This window comes from Corvus cornix, chromosome 1 (assembly GCF_000738735.6).
Source record: "Corvus cornix cornix isolate S_Up_H32 chromosome 1, ASM73873v5, whole genome shotgun sequence".
NCBI lineage: Eukaryota > Metazoa > Chordata > Aves > Passeriformes > Corvidae > Corvus > Corvus cornix.
This window is the reverse complement of record NC_046332.1, coordinates 29,795,976-29,817,504: the sequence shown is the minus strand read 5'-3', so window position 1 is coordinate 29,817,504 and position 21,529 is coordinate 29,795,976. Positions and strand designations below refer to the sequence as shown.

Below are 21,529 nucleotides of genomic sequence, written 5' to 3'. Positions count from 1 at the left end.
GCACATAATCCCCATTAGTTCTGTTCTGATATTCATTTACAATGGGGACATACACGGGATCATCCTCAGATGAGATATGTGGAAGAAAGCAGGTGCCACAATACACAGTGAACTCGGGAGAGGATGAGAGTTAGCTACCCCTTCAGGGTCCCACTTGAACTGAAGGCTCTGGCAGCACTGGATTCTGTAGGAAGCTATCCCTATGAGACTGAGGAAGACAAACAAAGAAGTCTCAGGGGAGGGGGGAAAAAAGCTTCTGTGTAATTTCAAAGTTCATAAGTGGTGTGTGTTTGGAGAACAAAAGGCAAAGTGCTTGATGAAGAGCAGCCTTTGGAGGAGAGTGGGGGAAGTGGCTCATGCCATGCATAGGGCCTTGGTACAGTGAGAAACACAGGATTTGTCATTCCCCCTTAAGGTGGAAACGGCAGAAAGCATTTGAGCACAGGTCTGTCTGTGCTGTTTGCTTTTAGTAAGAACACTCCTAACTGAGCCTGTGGGAACAACCACGGCAGGGATAGTGGGGAGAGGGGAGGATTCGAGCAGAGAGGATGCTTGGAAAGTTTTTGCCTCATATGCACATCTCTCCATGTGCCCCAGGACTTCACATAACCCTGGCTCCAAGCCGCTTGCGAGACTGCTCCATATTCCAGCTGATGGGCACCGGTAGGAAATGCTTCCTGAGGTGAGTGCTTACAGCTACAGCACTCTGGCATCACGTGCATGGCAGGCATGGATGAAGCATTGGTAAAGAAAGAACAGACCCATCAAACCCTAGAAATTCGTGTTCTCACTAGCCTGCTTCCCACCTGGTTTTTGAAACCCAGCTTTCTTGCATTTTCAGGGAGCCACTTGGCTTTTTGCCACGGTTGCCCTGTGCCAGTCTGCCCCTGCACGGCTAACAAAGGGCCATATCACCCAGTAATCGTCGGGGCATTGAGAGACTGGGCTGTCAGGGGGAGGGAGAAGCTTTGTCCTCTGCTCTACCTGCTCCCCTAAAGAGTCAAGAGAAAGAAAAACTGTATTTTAATATGAATGAGGGCCTAATTTTTGTTATTCTTTCTTGATTCCCTTCCTTCTACAGGCTGTCATCTTGAGTGCAGAGTGCAGGCTATGACCATGCTACAGGGGACAGGCTGTCCAGAGCCAAGGGCTGGGCAAGCACAGAGGGCTGCAGGGCAGGAGTGTTTTCATACAGCTAACCTGGGGAGTGTTCAATTACAACAAAAATAAAACAACAAAATTAAAGGTGCCTGCTTTGGACAAAAGCTCAGACAAGCTCAACAGAACACAAGGCAAGGACTTCTAGTTGCCTTCCCCAAGCACACACACCCCTGTCAGAGGATGGTGGTTCCCAGGAAAACCTCCGAGGGGCAGTGGGGCTCTGGCCATGGTTCCCTGCTCACTAATACCGAGCCAGCACCCTGGTGCCTCGCTGAGCACCACCAACACGAGCAGAATGACACAGCGACACGCAGTGACTCTTCACAGTATTTACCAAAGCACAGGTGACCCACATTACAGCCAGCTACAGGAGGCAGGAGAGCACCTAATCTATGTAAAATTTGAGACAATCTCTACCACTCTAACATTATCCTCTTGATCAAAATGGGTTTAGCGATGCTCTGAGGTAGGAAATCCCCAGCATTTCTGACTCGGTGGTGTGAGCTCCAGAGCTGGATTTACAGCATTAGACAGCTGGTGCTCCCCCAGCCTCCATCTGTGTAAACTGGTGGTTTTGCATCACTTTAGAGCAAGCTTGGGCTCCAGCCCTCTGAAGGTAGTGACCCTAGTGAGAATGATGGGAGATCCTTGTAGGGGGAACTTCCTGGATGAAACATGTTCCAGCAACGGTCCTGTCTCACTGTGCTTAGACTAAGAGGCCAAGGCTGCTTTTGGACCTGAGCTTCTGTCTCTGCTGCTGAAGCACTACAGAAAGGGTTTTTTAGAGCATGCTGCAGCCCAGTGAGTGGCTGCATTCAGTCCCATATACTTGATAGGAAAGATGTGTGCTAATGTCTTTGCAAACAATTTCATGGGTGAGGGTATGGGTGTCAAGAACAAGCCAACTTACTTACCTGACTAATGCTCCACAGTATTAGGCAAATAATGAGCTAAGAACTGAAAAAGAAGGGGGTAGCTACAGAATGAAGGGAGAGGAGGACACAACCCAGGGTCAAAAACCAAACTATTCCTGCTATTTGGCCCTGTCGAGAAAAACAGGATTAGACTAGATCTGACCTGTGTTGCTGTTTCAGCTCAAAACAGTTCCAAAAGAAACATGAGTGGATACTTTCATCTGCTCTGTGAGTCATTCCCAACAGGTATTTTTTAAAAGCACATCAGCTCTAGAGATTCATGGGCAGCATATCCAGTCTGAAGGCTGAGGGTGCCACAGTCAGATGTTCCAAACCTGATCACCCTGTGAGCTTCCCAAATGTCCACATCATGTTTCCCATAGCATTCCCTGTGTCTGTATGACTTCTGGATTTACCTTCCCAGTATGTTTCTATATGTGTCATTTATTTGGGGGAAAATAACTGGATTTCTTTTCCTTAATAAATTCTGACTTTAGATGGTATGGTTTTATACACTTACATAAGTCTTATTTCTCTCACAATGACATTAAAAAAGATATGTTTGGTGACCTGATTAGAGGTATGGTTGGGGAGAGGGAGCAAATTATCCTCACTGGAAGGGAATGTGTGGAAAAGAGTTTTTGTGGTTAAAGCATAAAACAAAAGGAATGGAGGACAAATGGGATGAGAAAACAAAAATATGAACAAAGACTTAAAGAAAAAAAAAAAAAGGACGTTAAATCAGCTCCATGCTCACTAGAAAGCAGGTCTGACTCTGAGACGGAAGCTGATACATAGGCAAAAACTGATCTATGTATGAAAATCGCAAACTACGAGCAGTCCTGCTGCCTTTCCAAACACACACAGAGCTCTCCGAGGGAGGATTTGCTGGCAGAGGTGGTATTACTCCGTCTGTACAACTCTAATCCCTCTGCCGCGGCTGATCCTCACCAGCCGTGTGTCCTCGGACGACTCGGGGGTTCCCGCAGCCTCTGGGACGGCCGAACACCAGGGCTGCGGCTTGTCGAGACCCTGCGTTTTTCTCCGTCTTCCCAAAGGGCTGGTTTTGGGGAACTCGGAGAGCCCCCGCAGGGATCACGCGTGTCCCGGGGTAGCCCTGCCAGCAGGGAACATGGGGACCGGCGGCTCTCTGCCCCACAAAGGGCAGCAGGATGGCTTCGCCTCCCAGGGACAATCCCTTTCCGTTCGTGCATCTGCGCTGCGAGCACCGAGCAAGCGACCTGCCCAAAACCCACAGCCCGGCTGGCTCTGCTTGCTTTGGGGCCAGAAGCAGGCACTGGCTCTAGCTCGGCATTTCATCCCTTTCGCCCGATTATAATCACTTCCTCCCACATTCCTAGTAGTCTCCCCGACTGGATCTTGTCCGGATTCTGAGAAACTAAATCTTCATTAATTAGAAGGTGATCAAAAGTAGGCCCGGTAAGGACCCTTCCTTGCTGGCTCAGGGCACCAGCTGGGGCTCATTTCTTATTATGACTCAAGATGGGAGGCGGAGATAAATTGAAATCAAGGGCGGCCTTTCCCTGTCAGGTCCTAAAGGCGTTTAGCAGTATAACAGGTTAGTAGCGACTCCCCTGACTGTTTCCCTGCGCTGGTGGAGGTGGGGAATTTGCTTGATACGTCACATACCCTCATTTGTACTTCTTCCAAGTGGTTTTCCAGGTTTTGTAACTCCCGGGCTGTGTGATCCTCCCGATAAGTTTTTAATTTCCTTAAAGTAAGCAGTAATAGCTGCAGGGGGGGGGGGGGGGGGGGGGAAGGGTGGCAAGGGAAACAGTTCATTCTCCCCAAGAAGGCTGTAGGCCCTAACTTCAAATCCTTAAGGATCTGTAAAGCTCTTTTACAGCTGCAGTGCTCTTGTCTCCTTTTGGATCTGACCCAGTGACTTCCATCTCTCCCTGCTGTGTAGCAAAAACTTTTTTTTTAAATTTTTGTTTTAAGAGATCACTTTTTAAAAAGTCTTAACTGGCGGGGCAAAGAAGCTTGGAAAATACGTAGAACAGGACTACCTGACTCAGCCTTGGGCGAGCCGCTGGGAGAAGCAGCCTAGCTTTCTTTAAGCCGTCCTCCCCGCCGTACAGACACCGCTCTGTAGAGCCATCCCCCCCTGCCCCCGTCCGGATTCACGTGCGGGGACGTGGAGGGCTTATCTGTTTGCAATGATGGTTGCGATCTGCAATGCAGACGCACAAAGTCTCCGCATGCCCCGCGGCGGGCTCCGGGTCCATTCTTTCTGTTTGGGTGGGGACCTGGGAGAAGGAAGAGTGTGAAATGTGGGGGTGGGGGATGTCTGCCAAGGTCTGTCCAACTCACCAGGCGACTCTGCTCATGCCTGCTGCCCCGAGGGGCCAGCAAGCATCTCCCTCCCACGCCCCAGCAGGGAGGGATGTACTGATCCCCACCGTGGCACCTGGGAGCCAAGTTGGTAAGAGTGGCCCGTAGTCCCAGCCCTCCCCCAGTCCCTGAACACCCTCGAAGTCCCTCCCCCCAATCAACCAACTTTTAACATGATAATGGCCATGACAATACCTTCCAGCCAAGGCCAGGAGGGCCTTGGGGAGGACTTAAAGCATCCTCCCCTCAATGGGGTGCCTGCTCGTGGGTTGCCTGCAGCCTCGACCGCCACATCGCCTCATGCTCGGGGCTGGAGGGCCCGGCCCGGCCATGAGCGCCCACCTGGCCACGCCGCCGTCCTACGTGCCCTACCCCGGCGCGGCCAGGTATGGAGACTACTACTGGTTCTCCGCAGGCAGCATGGACAGCGTGCCCGCCGAGGAGGCTCCGGCGCCGGACGCCCCCCCCTTGCCCGCGGCCAAGACGCCCAGTCCCTCAGGTACGCGGCCGGCCCGGCCGAGCAATCGGGCTACCCTGGGCTGGGAGCGCCCGTGTGGCCCGTGTGCCTCCTGCCCCGGGGCCGGGAGGCGATGCCGGTGCTGCGGGCGGCCCCGGCCCCGGTCCCGGCGAAGCTGCGGTGGTCGCGGCCCCGCGGGGAAGGGCGGCGGGAGCCGGGCGCGGCTGCGGCGGCGCCAGCGGGGCCACTCTGCCCAGACGGGACGCGCCAAAGGGGCGACCAGCGAGGCGTCTCGGTCCCGCAGCCGCGAGGCGGCCTGTGCCCATCTCGCTGCGCTGCCCACGGCTACGGAGCCCCTGCGAGTCCCCAGGGCACCAGCAATCTTAAATTCTCCGGAGAAGCTGGAGTTTAGAAGTTTTTGAGTCTTCCCTGCCTTATTTTGCTCACCTCGGTTCTCTCTTCTCTCCCCAGCTTCCTCCAGCTCTGGGACACTCACCCAGTACTACACCCCTGACTCTGCCACTAGCCCCACCGCAGCAGGCAGCCCGTCTCCCCACTCCTCTTTGCAGAAGGTCAAGGCGCAAGGCAAGGGTGTGGTGAAGGCTGGCAAGAGCCGCACAGCCTTCTCCCAGGACCAGCTGAAAGCCCTACACCAGCGCTTCCAGAGCCAGAAGTACCTTAGCCCCCAGCAGATCCGGGAGCTGGCTGCTGCCCTTGAGCTCACCTACAAACAGGTGAACATCTTGCTCTGAGCGGCAGCTAAGTTGGGGTCTCTTTTTGTGATTTTCTGTTTTCTTAGACCCTAGAGATAAGTTTCTTTTCATTATCTTGTCCGTGCTGCTGCTTGTGTGAGACAGCAGAGGGTGTGAAAATGTGACTCAGTCTTCTTATGTTTGGTTCCAGCACTCTCCACCCACTCCGTGCAGGTGTTTCAAAGGGCCTGCAGAGAGCAGCAAAGCAGGGCTATGCAGAGTCCAGTAACTATTCTGTATGGACATGTGTTGTCTCTGAGTGTAGAAAGATACTTGCGCTGCAATGCAAGTGGCCTTTCCTAGTCGGAGTGGTACCTTGGTCTCTCCCTAGAGAGAGTGTCCTTGCTGCACCAGCTGCTTGTGTCTGACTAAAAGAACGACTCACTCCTGGGGTCCTGAGCCCTGATCTTGGCACAGCAGTGAGATGGTGCTGCTCAAGCTGACTGCTGCAGTTGCCTTGGCCAGTGTTCTAGGTAGGGTTTTTGAAGTCGGGAAAGAAGATCCCGTAGTGATTGGAAGAGTAGGAATATTAGTTTTCATGTCTCAGCTCTGTGATTTCACAGCTACCTGTATCTGCTGCATGTTGTTAGCTGCTGAAATTATTTACTGTACTAGTAGTCAAGCAGAAACTGGATTGTAGCAGAAAGGAGGACGTGTAGTAAGCTCTGAAAGTCAATTTCTAATTTCTTATGTCCTTTCCGCATCACTTTTAGGTGAAAACATGGTTTCAGAATCAACGGATGAAATTTAAGCGTTGCCAAAAGGAGAGCCAGTGGGTGGAAAAAGGGATGTATCTACCACAGGTGAGTAAACTTCCTCACCACCACCAGTCACGGCTCCTCCAGTCTGCATGTCCAACCTGCTAATTCAAACAATGCACAGGACTCAATATTACCAAGCCAGTTGTATTTCTCCTAACAGAGCTTACAGTGGCATGTCTTTTAAACTGGTTTCCCCCCCAGCGTGGCGTTCCTAGACACGTTGAGCTGGAGATTACCAAGAGAAGAGCCGGTCATCTCTGCTCTTACTGGTCTATTGGGAGGACAATGGGCATGAAAAAGGCGCTATTGTTCAGCCTGGAGGAGGAGCTGGGGGAGAAAGGAGGACCTATCCAAAAAAATGGGCCGTTGTTGTGGTTCTGCACTACTGACCGACTTTCTCTGTCTCCTAGAATGGGGTTCATCAGGCTGCTTACCTGGATATAGCCCCCACGTTCCACCAGGTCTTCCCTGTCGGCACCAGCAGAAACCTTCAGGCTGTGCCCAACGTGCACCAGGCTTACAGCAGCGGACAGACTTATGGGAATGGGCAGAACCTGTACTCACTCGTGTCTGTGGAGGATGAGGGGCCCTTTGGAAAAGGTGGGACAGGCTGCAATACCCAGCAAACCATGGGTTTATTAAGCCAGCAAATGAACTTCTATCACAGCTGCTTTGACAATATAGATTATGTCAGTGTGGAGGTAGAAGATGCCTTCAACTTCCAGAACACCTCTGACACTGTCACACCATTTTCGAGCTCTCCTATACAGAATCAATGCCAGGTACCTTGGCATCCCATGGGGACCCAGAGTTGGTATGAGTCTCAGGTCTGAGTGGTTTTTTTCTCCCATCTTTTGTGTTCACCCATGGGATTTCCAGGCTCTTGACTCGGGATACAGATTCTATTCGTTTTTCTTGTCCCTCCTCCACTACTCCTGTTTTAACTATAGGAGGGGCTCAGCACCCTGTTGCCTGGGGCTAGTTTTCTGTTTAAGTGTGCCTGTCTGTTCGTAGCTAACCCTTGGCAGAGATGCTTTGGGTATTGATGAGATTGAACCTCATTTATTGAGGCCAGTGTGCAATGTCACAGCTGTGAGCAGCAGAGGTTGTTACAGTCTGTTTGTTGTTAAGGTCTCACCTTCTTTGCTGCCTCTCTAGAAGGTGATCTCTGATCCTTGCCCTGTGCGTCTTGCAGCAGAGCTTCCACTGCAAAGGAGGTGAATATTTGTTGTTGCAGAATAATTTTTCATAAAGTGTGGTTTTTTTGCAGTGTTACCAGGCATGTTTTATGTTATGTGCATCCTGTCTGTTATTACTATTTCTGCTTAATGTTCAGTGTTCTTAATGTTATATATTCTTACAAAGTTGTTTGAATTGAAATAAATTACTTTATTTTAATGTTGTAATGATGTCACCAGCTTGCATTGAAACAGCCTGCTGTGAGAGTGGTTATTCTACACAGACCTAGACCTGCAGTACTGAGGAAAGGGAGGAAATAACTAACCCTACTGTGTTTTCTCCCACGGGTGGGATCAGGCAATTGTTCAAAAGGAGCAAGTCACAGAAGTCTTATCAGCCTGTTTTTAGTATGCAGGTGTGTTGCCAAGTGCAAGGAGGGCAGGGGGAGGCTCCAGGGCTAGGCAACTGAACAAGCTGCTTGCTTGAAGGGATGTGCAGCCCTGTAACATGCTTATATTAGCCCTTGAACAGCAATGCTTCAAAAAAATTATTGAAGAAGGGGGATGGAGCAAAAGAAAGTGTGCTAGAGATGGTGTGGCCTCCTGCTGCTGCTCCAGAAGGTCACAACTGGAGGCCTGGAATCCTTCTTAATTAAATCTGCGGTTTTCTTGAGGTTCTTGTGCTGATCTCAAATGGCAACAGAAGTCTGCGAGTAAGTAACAGAATCTCCTGCCTCTAGCATGGAAACGAAACCAGAACCAAGCTGCTATTGACTCATCCTCTAAACTAGCAGAAGTTGTGTTTGTGTTTAATCCCAGGTTCTTTGAACTTACACTACACCACTGAAGCCCTTCATCTGTCTGAAAGGGGCAATTCAGCGCATACTCCCACCGAGCACAATTAGCTAAACTGGCAGCTGACTGCTCGGGCTCAAACTGCTACAGGTCCTTTGCTGAACAGAACCTGCCTGTGTGGATGCAAAAGCATATCCCCTCTTTCCTTTTGCAATGCTGCAATCCTCTGCTCCTGAGGCAAGGTACAATAGGTACAGGAAGGAGAGAAGAGCGGAGGCATGAGCCTGTGTAGAGGCGGACAAAAGAATTAGTCACTCATACGCGTGGGCTGCCAACCTCAAAACAGCACAAAAAGGTAAATCTGGTCCGGAAGAGGGGGAATGTCAGGTTCATGTGGTTTTCTGCATTATAGAACAGAGATCCTTTCTCATCTGGGTGGGAGATTCATATCCCAATATCAGTGTGTATGAATTCTGGGTAATTCTGTGGCCAATAGTATTAATTTCAACACTTGCCTTGAAAAAATAAAGCTGAACCATACACCTGTAAAAGTCATACATCCTATTGGAAGGAATAAGAGGGAGGTGTCTTTACAAACAATCTGTGGTCCTACTGGTAGATAAACCCAGATACTGAGAGGTGAAAGAAGCAATGGGAGGAACCATAAATTCCATAGGAATTCCACTAAATTAACACAGACTGTTACTCACTCTGTGCTAATCCATGGATTTAGAGAAAAAGAGCAGACACAGAAAAGAATAGAGGGGGGTTGTACATTAGAAAGGGGGTTTGTATTAAGCGATTCAGGAAGTCTGTACCTCTCAGGTCCCTCAGCCAATGGTGAAAGAGAGAGGAAAATGCAGTCGGGAAATTAAGGTGAAAATGAGGCTGTTTCCTCCTAACCATTTGAGAGACCCATGGGAAATGCCCATGACCTCTCCCTTTATTTGAATAAAGTTACAGGACTCCTCTATCTCCTTTTTGGACATAAACCTCTGGTGTTTGTGGATTTTCCTGGCACTATGCCTTGTCTTTCAGCTTTAAAATTAGCAGCTTATGTTTTTACGGTTCTTTTAAGATGCAATCTTTAGTTCTAAAGAAATAAGGTATAGAGATATTTGTAGAATAATTGCAGAGGATGCCTGCTGCAGTGTACCTGTGTTGCTTGGTATGTTTTTTTTCATGTGTCTGCTGCAAGGCTAAGGAGCTAGCCAGATGTCCTGCAGGAACAGATATTGTTGCTAAAACAGCCCTGGGGCTGAGAATGATTGCTCTGCATGTTGTGGTTTGTGTTACTCCATGTACTATGGGAGGGCTCTGTGGAAATTGAATGTTCCCTCGTGGCTGTGTTATTCCCCTGGTTGCTCAGCCTGGGTTGGTGCAGGTTTGGCAAGTACATGTAGCTGGAGGGAACATGTGGAGCAGCTGTTGTTGGAGTTTTGGAAGGTAGGCTGGAAAGGCCTCCTAGTAGTTCATAAAGTGTTTCTAGAGATTGTGGACTTAAGCAGGAGTCTGCCTTTCCACAGAGCTGGTGCTCTCTTCTGTTATCTTCACATGCCTGAATCACATCACCATGTGAAACAACTGCACAGGTAATTGGGCACTACTACCAAAAATGGTGGAGGTGCAGGTGCCTCCAGCCTATACTTGCAGAAGAGTTTGTGTCAGTTCCTCAGAGGAAGTAGGTGCATGCCAGCAAAAGCTCTTTCTGCTAGGATACATTACACCTCTGTTAGGACTGCTGCTTCTCGAGATTGTGCTGTGTAACAGTGATTTCTGCACACTGCAAACATGATTTGCCTTGCCAGCAAATCTTTTTAGGATCAAGCTGTAAGATGATTTGGAGCTCTTCATATGCATTACAGCTTGTGGGACTGCACATTCACAGTATTTCTGCAGTGACAAAACTCCAGCTGTCAATGACAACTCCATTACCAAAGCTGCAGATGTAGTTCCAGTGATGCAGAGAATCCCACCTAAGCAGAAGAAATTTGATCTAGTACAGATTACGTAGACCAGGGTTTTATTCTGTAGTTCACTGGGTTCCAGCTGTCCCACAGGCAAAATACCAAGCAGGTAGAGTGGTGCAAGCGACCTTGCTCTCAGTGTCAATGTGGCCTGCAGCAATGTTTTTTACAAGCTATGTGTTTCTTCTGAGTGACCCATGAGCAAGGGCTCACAGCCCCAGTTGTCTCTCCAGTGCAGATAAAAGTCGTGATCTTTGCTTTAATAGGCTCTTCCCTACAGGCATGTGTAAACATATTTAGTTATCTAACTACAGCGCATGCCCCAAGGCTGAGCTAACAGGGTTTCGGAAATTTTCAGTCAAGCGTTGCCACACGTCTCTTGCCAGGCCTGTCATCAGAGGGCAGCAGCATATTGGCTGATACTGAATAGTCATGAGGCATGAAGGACTCTAAAGCATGACACTTAGACATTTAAAAAAAAACCAAAAAAAAAACCGAAAAACCAAAACCCAAAAAACCCCCCGAGAAACCTCAACGCCAAGTTTTTTCCTACTTGTGAGGGCCACTTTATCTTCATGCTATCCAAAATTTTGAGGAGCACCCTCAGGTCATATCTGTGAATCTCTTTCAGAACCAGGCTAGAATTAAATTCTCATATTTGACCAAGGTCCCTCTGCTCTCTAGCAGCTGGGCAGTGTCCAAACTCTTGAATCTTTTTCAAATTACAACATTGGGACTTCTGCTTTGAGTGAGCCCCACGACCAGAAAATAATCCAAACCCCCAGCGTCCCTCTGGCTGGCTGGGGCTGAGGGACTCCCTCTAACAGAAGCTTCATTCCTGCTGTTTTTACACAGGACATTGGGAATGCAGCTCCTGATACAGCAGACATCAATGACCTCCCTTCCTGGAAGCTGCTTATTTGCCTGTTGGAATTGCCGCGGGCTTTTGGATCTCCATAACCACCTGTGGCAATAAGGTCTGTCTTTGAATGATGACCTCTGAAAAATTTTGTGTCTCTGAGGAAACTGCAAGATTTGGTAGTGTTTGTTAGCACTACTTTGCTGAAGGTCAATAGCGGGGAGGTCACAACTGATGCTCTTTCAGACAGCAGCTTTCTGCAAGCCAGTCCCCGAGCCTCTGCAGCAAAATCCTGCCTTGTCCTAAATCATCTCTGAAGGAGCAGGGCATGACACGTGATGCCTTTTCCAGAGAATTATTAGTGAGAACCAGTCGCAAGCTCAACTTTTTTCACCTACAGCAGCCTTTTGATGGGTTGGCATGGAAAAGCTTCAGATGATATTCAGGTAAGTAAACACCATTATTGGCTCGAGAAGAACTGAAAAATATCCTCATAATGGTGTGAGAGTCCTGATAAGTGCTGCTTTTGTAGTCCACCCTCCGATGTTAACCAGCCCCTTTTCAATTGGCTTAATTGTTCCCACGCCTCCAATTGTTCCAGTAACAGTCTTTCCCAATGTAAGCCACTTGCTGGTTGTAGGGGGAAGGGGTGGGGGCTGTGCCAAGATTATATGACTCACCATCCAAAAGGCCTTATCTTGCCCCAAATCATACTGGCCATGTCTTGAGGTTCAATGCCAGGCAGCAAATAAACACCATGCAGTCACTCACTTGATCACTCCCCACCACTGGGATGGGCGAGAGAATCATTAGAGTAAAAGTGAGAAAACTCGTGGGTTGAAATAAAAACTGTTTAATAGGTAAAGCAAAAGCCTCACACACAAAACAAGCAAAACAAGGAATTAATTCACCCCTTCCCATGGGCAGGCCACCTCCACGACAACAGGGCCCCATCTCATGTAATGGTTACCTGGAAAGAAAAACGCCATCACTCTGGATGTCCCCCTCTTCCTTCCCCCAGCTTTCTACACTGAGCCCAATATTATATGGGATGAAATATCCATTTGGTCAGTCGGGGTCAGCTGTCCCAGCTGTGTCTCCTCCTAACTCCTTGTGCACCCCCAGCCTTCTCGCTGTCAGGGAGATAATAAGAAGCGGAAAAGGCCTTGACACTGTGCAAGCCCTGCTCAGCAATAATGAAAACATCTCTGTATTATCAATCCCCTTCTCAGCACAAAACCAAAACACAGCCCCATCCTAGATAGTGTGAAGAAGATTAACTAAAACAACCAAAGTCAGCACACCATGCAGTTTACAGTAGGGTCAGAGTGTCTGCATGAGGGAGTGGGAACAAACAGCTGTGAGGCAGAGAGACAGAAATCGGCTTTGCCAATAGAAGACCATGCCTCTTATTACTCCAGCCACAGAAATCACTGCCTTCATTTTATGCTCATTTTTTTTAACCATGGAAGCTAATTCATTGCATTAAGAGAAATTCATTGTCATCATCCAAGAGTGACAGAAAAAGAGTGATAGAAAACCTGTGACTCTGGGAACTGGAGGCCTGTTATTACTTTGTTACACATACCTGGTTTTAGGTGCTTAGATAGTTACATAGTTTTAAGTTTAGAAATTATAGTACCTCCATGAAAGTCCCCATATTCAATATTGCTGGATCAGGAAAATTCTTAAGGTGGGTGATAGTTACTCACCTGTTTCTTTGACTTGAGATACCTGGCATTGCCAAGAGTTATGAAGCTGATCCACTTATAAGAGAAAAATCTCTGTTTATGGTTTCAGCATCAAATAACAATGGCATGTGGTTGCTGTAGCTATTTATGTTCCATCTGGCTTTTATATTGCAATGCTCTATTGCAGTGGGAAAAAAGAGATACAGAAAAATACATACTGCATCTTAAAAAATACTTTTTTTTTTATTTGCCAAATTGAATGCACTGTTAGGTTTTCTCAAGGAGAGGCACAGCAAGATACAGACTAGAAGAAAGGGCTTAAAAGATCATCTTACCAGCCTTTCTGCAAGCTGCTTGTCACATCTCCATTAAACACGTCATCACTTCACCTCATGGCTGACATACAGAACTGATGGCCTACACTTCAGATGGATAACTGGCACATGGCAATAATTTCTCCAACTTCAGTTAAAGGTACATGACCAGCACCTCTCCGTACAGCCCCTGGCTTCATGTGTTATGTACACATAAACTGTACAGTGATACATAGAAATGAGATCCCCAAAGGAATCTGTGCTTCCTCTAAGACAAGTTACAAGATCCATCATTAAGAAGATTGAGGGCACAAGCTGGGTAGCCAGATCTTGGGTTTTGCTATAAGGGAGCTTGTTTGCCTGTGCCAGTCAAGGAAGGCGTGTGTGTGTGCACGTGTACGGGCACAGAAAGGAAGGGCTGTGTGTGCGTACCGGGGCAAACGGGTATCTGCACGGCTGTGTGTCTGCAGGCACAGATTTGGATGCCAAAACAGGTTCTAGCTACAAGGTGTCCCTGAGGTGGACTGCACACAAATAACAAAGGGAGAAACGAGAACAAGATTTGCCCAAGTACCCCACATCCACAGTGCTTAGGAGTGATAAAGATGATGGCTGGCAGTGGTTGGGAAAGGAGCCCCCATTGTGGCTGAGTGGTGAAAATTACAGCCATCACCTGTCTTTGAGGCTGGATATTCCACACTGCCAGGACAGCTGTGGTAAAAGTCTACTTTGTGCTGGGCAATGAAGCCCACTGTCTGCTGGACACTGCAGGTCCCCCCGCCTTTGCCAAAGACTCCTCCATCCTCGCCGGTCACAATTGTGTAAGCATTCTGCCCTGCTCCATAGTGCTGACGGGGGGCAGGCATGGTTTGGATGTTGCCAGCTGCAGTGATGGGGTAGCCCTGGTGGAATTTGGGGTGCACATCCAGGTAGGTACTGGTCTGGAAGCCACTCTGAAAGGAAAAGGCAGCGGGTCAGAACACATAGCTTCTCCACCGGTGTCCACAGACCTGACACGTACCAGGGCTCTGGCCCTTCACATTTCATATTGTCTCCTCACCAGCAGCAGTGGCATGAAGGGCAAGAACTATGTCCATTCCCATAGCTCAGGGGTGGATGCACAATCATATATATTTATATATACATAGGAGGGAAAGAGCTTTTCCCTGGAAACATTTCTGTGGCATACCCAGCCCACTGAGCAAACCAGGAGGCCGGGTACACTGACACTTTTATGCTTAAATTGCCCCCAAGGAGGAAATACAGGACTGAACTGCCTAGACAGAAGAGCCATGATGAGCCATGTGCTATGTTCTTACTTGCGTGAGGCACTGAGCCCGTTCACTCCACAGGCTGTGCTTCTGGCACCTCTTCAGCTTCATCCTCCGGTTCTGGAACCAAGTCTTCACCTGGGTGGGGAAGGGAGAGCAGAGAAAATGTCAGCAAAGGCGAAGGAAGAACAAATGTTACCAAATTCACAAGCCGGAAGAACCAGAGGGAGAGTGACCAGATGGCAGAGATACATGGGTAGCAGCAGATAAAAGCCTTTAAGAACTCCTGGGGGTTGTTGCCACGGGGAGAGGTCTGTCTAGCAGCCTCAGCAGGTGGCTAGTGCAACTGTGTGATGGGGGAGGGGGTGGATCTGTGTCAAGAGACGGTGATAGTTGTGAAAAATCGACTCGTTCCAATCATGGAGGTGAATGACTGGTCTAAATCAGATCCACTGACACCTCTACAAGCCCCCTGCACTACAGGCAAACTTCTAAGACACTGTTTCTGCATACTTGTGAAGAGAGAAGGGACAGACTTGCTCCTTGTACCCAGCAGTTCCCAAATTCAAAGCTCCTTTGCTGGGGCGAATTCCAGGGCCATTTCCCCCCGGGCTGTGTCTGGGCTGTGAAAGCAGCCTTTGCAGGGATGTGGATTGAGGGAAAGAGCAGACTGTCCCACCTGTCTTGTTCCTGACAGAACCAGTTCAGTGTGCGCTGTACGTGTGCACTTACAATGCACGTATAACATTTTTAGTCCCAGGGCATTCAGGCCATCATGCCCAGCTCTGAGATCCATATTCCAGGCAGATTTTGGACTTGTAACTGTGAGACCTTGTGCCCCACTGCCCAGCCTCCCCTGCTTTATGAAGGCATAATTTGAGGCAGCATCATTTCACTACATGCAACCTACCTGGAGATCAGCAGAGACCCCAAAGGGCAGTGATGTGTGAACCTAGCAGCACCCACATGGAGTGGGGAGCAGGTGTCAAGCAGCCAGGCAGTGCTGAGTGTGGAACATTATTAGATATTGGACAAGATAAGTCCTGGGAGACACTAGCAAGAGCTTTCAGCATGTCACAGCCCCACGATTCAGAGAACTGATGCATGCCAGGGTTTCTGTGAAGTTCACAGTGCATGGAAAAATCTGTGAAGTGCTGTCAAGCCCAGGGTAGAGACTGTTTGTGGCGAACAACATATTCATCACTGGGTTTGCAATTCTACTACAGGTGTTGGCAACAGAACCCTTAACTGACCCCTGACTTGGGAGGCCCAAATGAGGTGCCACTGACCCCTCTATCCGCAAAAGTACTTCTGATCTCTGGGCATGAATAAGCAGGGGAGCGACTGTTAGCTGGCACCTTTGCCTCAGTCCCTGCTGGGGGCTCATCTTCCCATCCTGTCACTTCCTTATGTGACCACTCAGCCACTGTGAGATCAATATACTGTGGGTCAAAGTCTCTGTGTTCACCTGCTTGTAGGTGAGCCCCAGGGCAACAGCCAGCTCCCGGATCTGCTGGGGACTGAGGTACTTCTGGCTCTGGAAGCGCTGGTGCAGGGTTTGCAGCTGCTCCTTGGAGAAAGCTGTACGGCTCTTGGTCTTCCTCAGCCCCTCCATGCCATTTTCTCTGCCCTTCTGAGACTTAGCTGTAGGTTGTGGGGACGAGGATGATGAATGTGGACTGGTGGCTGAATCTGGTGTGAATTGGCTGAAATTCCCAGAACTGGATGAAGGTGGGGATACTTCTATAAATAAAAAGACAATGAGAAAAGGTATGAGAGACAAAATGTTTAGCTGTAAGGGTATGAGCATGCACCCTGCCTGCTGTAGAGCTCTTTGCCTACAAGACAGGAGCTTTCCTGAAGCAAAGGTTTGTGTGACCCTCCTCTCTTCATGGATCTGTGAGCACAGACAAGCGCACTGACAGTGAGCAGCTTCCCAGGTCAGTCCCGTCTGGGATGCTCATGGCTCCCCTTTGCCAGGAAGAAAAGTCAGGGCAGGGAGTGGTGCAAGAGTGGTGCACATTGGTTCACAGTGAACTATCCTCCTCCAGAAGGCCTCATCAATATTTCAGTCTGAGTGTGGTGTAAAAAGGCCTCGTCATGACTGCAAGCACAGCTCTGGGTTGGTGGCTGGGCTCCCCAAAACTGCCTGCCCAGCAATACCAAGGCACTCAATAGAGACAAAACAAACTCTAACCAGGGTGCATGGTGGGGCAGAGCAGCCAGTGCTCACAGTGAGGGCAGCTGGTGGAGAGCATCAGGCATTGGATATTGGCTCAGTCCTGTTTGCCTTTGTCTCCCACCACAGACTGTGCCACTACTGGAAACACATGTAGGTGGGGGGACCTATTTGTCTAAGAGGGGCTTTTGGTGAGAGAAGAATGAAGGAGAGAAATTTCACATGGAGAAGGAGAGGGAGAGGAAATGTGGATGTGTGAAACAGGTGAAAGGAGCCAGTAGTTCTGTACCAGGGACATACGGGACAGAATTCAAGAGTGCAGAGGAAGGCATTCAAGCCCCTTCCCATTTGTCTCGGTACATGTCTTAAGGGGTCTCTGTTGATGGCAAAGTTGAGATCAAGACCTAAAGGAAAAGCTTCCTGAACAATCTGGGCTACTAGTGAAGCCAAAAGCTGCCAAGATGCAAAGTCATTCAGCCTGAAGGAATAAGAAAATGTGTCAGATGCCAGATTACCGGGGTTTGAGAGAGCCTGAGATCTTCTCAGGCCAACCCTGACTGAAGGGCTGTGATACCAGTCACTCCTCTTTCCCCTAACTACAGTGATGAATCTGCCCATCCCTCCCTCCTCCAGCTACTCCTTGGCAAACTGTGCTGCATAATCCATCCCCTCTCCTCCTATTGGAAGTGTAGTGAATGGGGCAGTGCCATTTCAGTACCTACCTTCTGACTACTGAGCCCAAATGTCTCCCAACCTCCTTACCAGCCACCCTGAGAGCTGTGGCACTGAGACACCCTCCTCAACCTCCAGAACATATATCCAGTGCAAAGTTACTAATGTCCTCTGGAGGAATGGGCTTCCCACACACCCTACAAAACCTTTCCCTCTTCTATCCTAAGCTGAGAGCCTACTAAGCAATCACTCAAAAGCCTTGGGGTGCTGTTGGACCTCAGAAAGGTGTCCACATCTGTGGTAGTGTTCCCCTTGTTACTCTCCTTACAGAGCCATGCCTGTCTCTGTGGTGCCTGCCACTCGGGGCCATTTGCTATCCCTAGGAGAGGACACAACCCAGAGCAGGGGCTGGGTGAGCAGCTAGGGGTGTAGTGGGGCAGGTTTCTAGTGCTGGGGAGCAGGGCCATGAGGACTGCAAAGGGATTCTGTCTACAAGCAGGAAGAGGCTGTCAGCAGAAGAGGTGCAAGGGCCTGTGGTGTTATGTGCATGGGGCTAGATTGCACAGCCTTGAGGAAGCTGAACATCCGTGACCTGGCAGCATGGGAAGCTAAAACTTTGTGTGGGGTCACAGGATGCTTGGCTCCTGCAGTCTGTGCAGTAAAAACCTTGTAGGCAGAAAATGAGTATGCTGGGAACATGGGCTTGGAAAACAGGAAAGTCTCCTGTTAGGTGGGAACCCACAGCAAGACCCTGTAAAACTAAAGCTCCCCCAGGTTCCTGCTCGACTTATCATCCCAAACCCCCATGAAACCCCCATGCGCAGCTCGAGCTCAGGACAAAAATTCTCCCTCGCCCATGAGAAGAGAGTAAAGGAGAGAGGAAGCAAGAAACACAAACAGTGCAACAGGCAGAACATGCAAGCCTGTGACAGACCCACTCCCACAAGCCCTTTGACTTCCACAACTGGGCTCTCTCTGAGAGAAGTACAGAGGAGAGTGTTTGAAGATGGGGTTTAAGTCTGTGTACCAGGCCCACCAGGGGCATAAAGGAGTCCATCTGCCTGCTGCCTTTGTCGGGCAGGCAGCACGCAGAGAACCCAAGCCTTTCTCCAAGCTACATGGCAGGTAGCCACGTGCCAAGTAGCCATAGTCACTCTGCCTGAGCGTGTAGCTTTCTACAGCAATTGACAGCTTGAAAGTGGCACCCCAAAACCTGGTTCTCCTCCCACCAATTTACCTTGCTGGAGTGTTGCCCTGCTGACCACAATGTGGGGCTGGGTGAAAACCTGCTTTTATCAGCTCTTCTATTGCCACTCACTGGAGTGGGAGAGGAATGGCAGGAACAGAAAATGTCACTGCCGTGAGGCCTGGGACTTTTTGGTAAAAAAGGACAAGACAAAGCAACAAGAGCACAGAGAGGAGAGGGAAATAGAGGAAAATGGCAAAATGAAAGAACCAGTGAGTAACAATGCTAGATTTAACAGAGCAGATCTCCCAGCACCCAGTAATTCAGAGCAGGCCTTGGCTCATATTTAATAAGCCCATAAAAGGTGCAAGGAGTTTGTAAGGGGATAAGGGATGCCCACAAGAAGTATCTCCAGGATCTGTTTCTCTCGACAGCATGCACGACAGCACTTAACTAAAAGGATGCTCAGACATTCCTGCCCCAAGAACCATGAACTTCCATAAGACCAAGTAGTCACACTGCCCTTCGGCCTGGAGCACAGATCTGACAGTGCCTCAACTCTTGCAGGCTCTGGTGAGGTTTAGGAAACCGGTCCACAGTCACCCAAGAAAAGCAGCACGGAAAAGTGGCGTGACTGGCCAAGGTCACCCCTCCTCCTTGCCTACCACACCGCAGTTTGCCTAGGTCACACACTAGGAAACCAAGGCAGGGAGAGAGAAAAATTCACTCCAAGTCATTTGAGCCTGACCTGGGACCAGAGGTATCCTGGGGATCAGCTCCAGGATTTAGCTGAAAGGCCTTACCTGCTTCGTGCCTCCTCCCTCCTGCCTCCGGAGACTGCCTAACCCCGGCGGCTCCCGCAGGCCCGGCCGCCGTGGGGGCTTGTCCGGCCTCCCCCGCCGAGTTCCAGTAAAACTCCAGGTACCCCATGCCAGCCCCGCCGGGGTGCGCCTGGTACGGGGGCAGCGCCAGGTGCGCGCACATGGGGAGCAGCTGAAGGGGCGGGTCCCCCACCTCAGAGCAGATGTCACCCTCACCTGGGGGCAGGTCTCACCACCCAGCTGAGGTAGCCCCGAAGCGCAGACAGGCCTTTATAGCCGGCCATTCCCTGCCTGGGACCGCAATATTCACCGTGGCCCGCTCCTCCGGGCTCTTTGTCATGTTAAAGAAGCTGATCGGTGGGGTGGGGACAGAGCAGGGGGGAGGGAAAGTCGCGCACAGCATCAGGGCTGAAATATGTCCCCTCTGAATTCTTCCCATTCTGCAGGTTCCTCAGTCACACCTGAGCAGGGTCTGATCCAGAGCCCCAGGACGACTCCTCCTGCTTGCTTCTTTGGGCTCTGCTGAGCTTGTCCTGCCTCAAAATCCCTGTACAAGGGATTTTGTACAAGACAGCTTTGGGAGAACACATCCCAGCCAGTCTCCACCAAGGGGGAGAGGACAGGAGGGAAATCTGGCGCTGAGCTGCTCCATACCGTGCCAGCCAAACCCACACCCTGGCCTGAGTTACCCACAAACACCCCCTACTGACCTGGCAGCACTTCCCACGCTCTAGCTGCAGATGTCAGAGATGGAACAGGGGGGAAATGAGTAAGAATTAGATCTGAGGGCTAGAACATACCTTTTTTTTTTTTAACTGTAAAGGAATTTCCTTCATACAGGCCTTCGAGGGAGCCAGCTGAAAATGTGTTTGGCCCATCTTCAACAAACCTGTGCCAGAGCAAAGTCAGAAACACTGGGCAAATCACATCCAACACGAGATCTCACTTTTCAGAGCAGGCTCAGAAATCTGAACTGGCTTGTCTCCAGGGAGACAACCAGCAGAGACATTTTCACTGGAGAGGTAGGAAAAAATCGAGTGTACGTAAGGTTCACAGCTAACAGATTTGCTTGCCCATGGCCTTTCAAAAGCACATCCTTTCATTTGTGTAGCCTTGGCTGTGGCCTTTGCCAGGTTGCTGCAGGTTGGTTTCCTTTAAGACAGGGTTAGCTGATGTTTCCTGACATATGGCCTACCCAAGGGGAACAGGCACATGCAGAGCTGTTCATTAAATAACTAAAGGTAAGTGAGTGAGCTACAGAATTCAGCTACAGGCCTGCAGATTGGGCTTGTTTTGGTCCCCTCTCATCAGCAGGTTTTGCTCTGCCTGTATTTAGGAAAATTTTATTAGTTTAGTCTCAAAAGACATTATGAGTCTCTCACTAATGTCTGTTTCTCAATAGAAAGACAGAAGTCCCAGAGTTAATTAAAATACTTGTTGCTACAACCAGCCCTGTTTTGGCACCAGGACATGTGCATGCTTCCTGTCAGAAGCTCAGCACTGAAGGTGTTGATCCACAGAAGTGTAAAATGATTTCAAATGGACAGTCCACTCACCCCCCTGTACCTCATTACTTCACAAATGCTTGTTGCTGCTTTCATCCCAAGCCTGGGCTAGCATCCCAGTACCTGTCCAGCAGGCCAGAGAGGGACACCTGCTTGCTGTGAGTGTTCAAATATCAGCAGGGAGAAGATACACACAGGTGGGTGAAAGCAACAGAAATAGGAAGTAGAATTTAGATCAGTGAAAAAGGATGTAGAACAGCACTTCTGCCAGGACTTGTGCTGTTCTGTGCCCCATGGCAGGTCACTAGTCCTGGCTTCCCTGTCTGTAGAGACACTTTCCCATGAGGTGCAGACTGGAGGGAGCCAAGGACCTGGCTAGACACTCTTTAAATTGACACGGAGTTTTGTGTTTTCCGTTTGCATTAAACACTTTTTTACTTTACAAACTGCAGGGACTGACATATCTCTGCACAAGAATGGCAGGTTTTAATGTTCACTTTATGTGAAAAACTTAAAACGAAAAAGGGCTTTTGAGCACATCTGCCTCAACAGAAACCCCAAAACATCCTGAATATGTCAATTATGCTGCAACAGCCTCTACAATTTGGCTTTGGCTCATGCCTCCCTTCTGAATCATTCTACATTTCAGAGCTGCAGCGCCACAAGAGCTGAGATCACTGTCCCTCACATC

General features: G+C 49.4%; 2 protein-coding genes across 2 annotated transcripts; one reads left to right on the top strand and one right to left on the bottom strand.

Annotated features, from left to right (window-relative positions):
• Positions 1-4,730: 4,730 nt before the first annotated feature.
• On the top strand, positions 4,731-7,729 carry LOC104690333 (homeobox protein NANOG-like). The gene is made up of 4 exons (XM_039562319.1): positions 4,731-4,929; positions 5,359-5,621; positions 6,353-6,442; positions 6,811-7,729. Exons 1-4 carry the CDS (start codon positions 4,731-4,733, stop codon positions 7,231-7,233), a joined length of 975 nt encoding a protein of 324 aa, XP_039418253.1. The 3' UTR covers positions 7,234-7,729.
• Positions 7,730-13,185: 5,456 nt separating this feature from the next.
• LOC104690262 (homeobox protein NANOG-like) lies at positions 13,186-19,496 on the bottom strand. Its single transcript, XM_010400951.4, has 4 exons — positions 19,316-19,496; positions 15,944-16,218; positions 14,524-14,613; positions 13,186-14,157 (listed from the first exon to the last, which is right to left on the bottom strand). The coding sequence occupies exons 1-4, from the start codon at positions 19,494-19,496 to the stop codon at positions 13,795-13,797; spliced, it is 909 nt and encodes a 302-aa protein (XP_010399253.2). The 3' UTR covers positions 13,186-13,794.
• Positions 19,497-21,529: the final 2,033 nt, after the last annotated feature.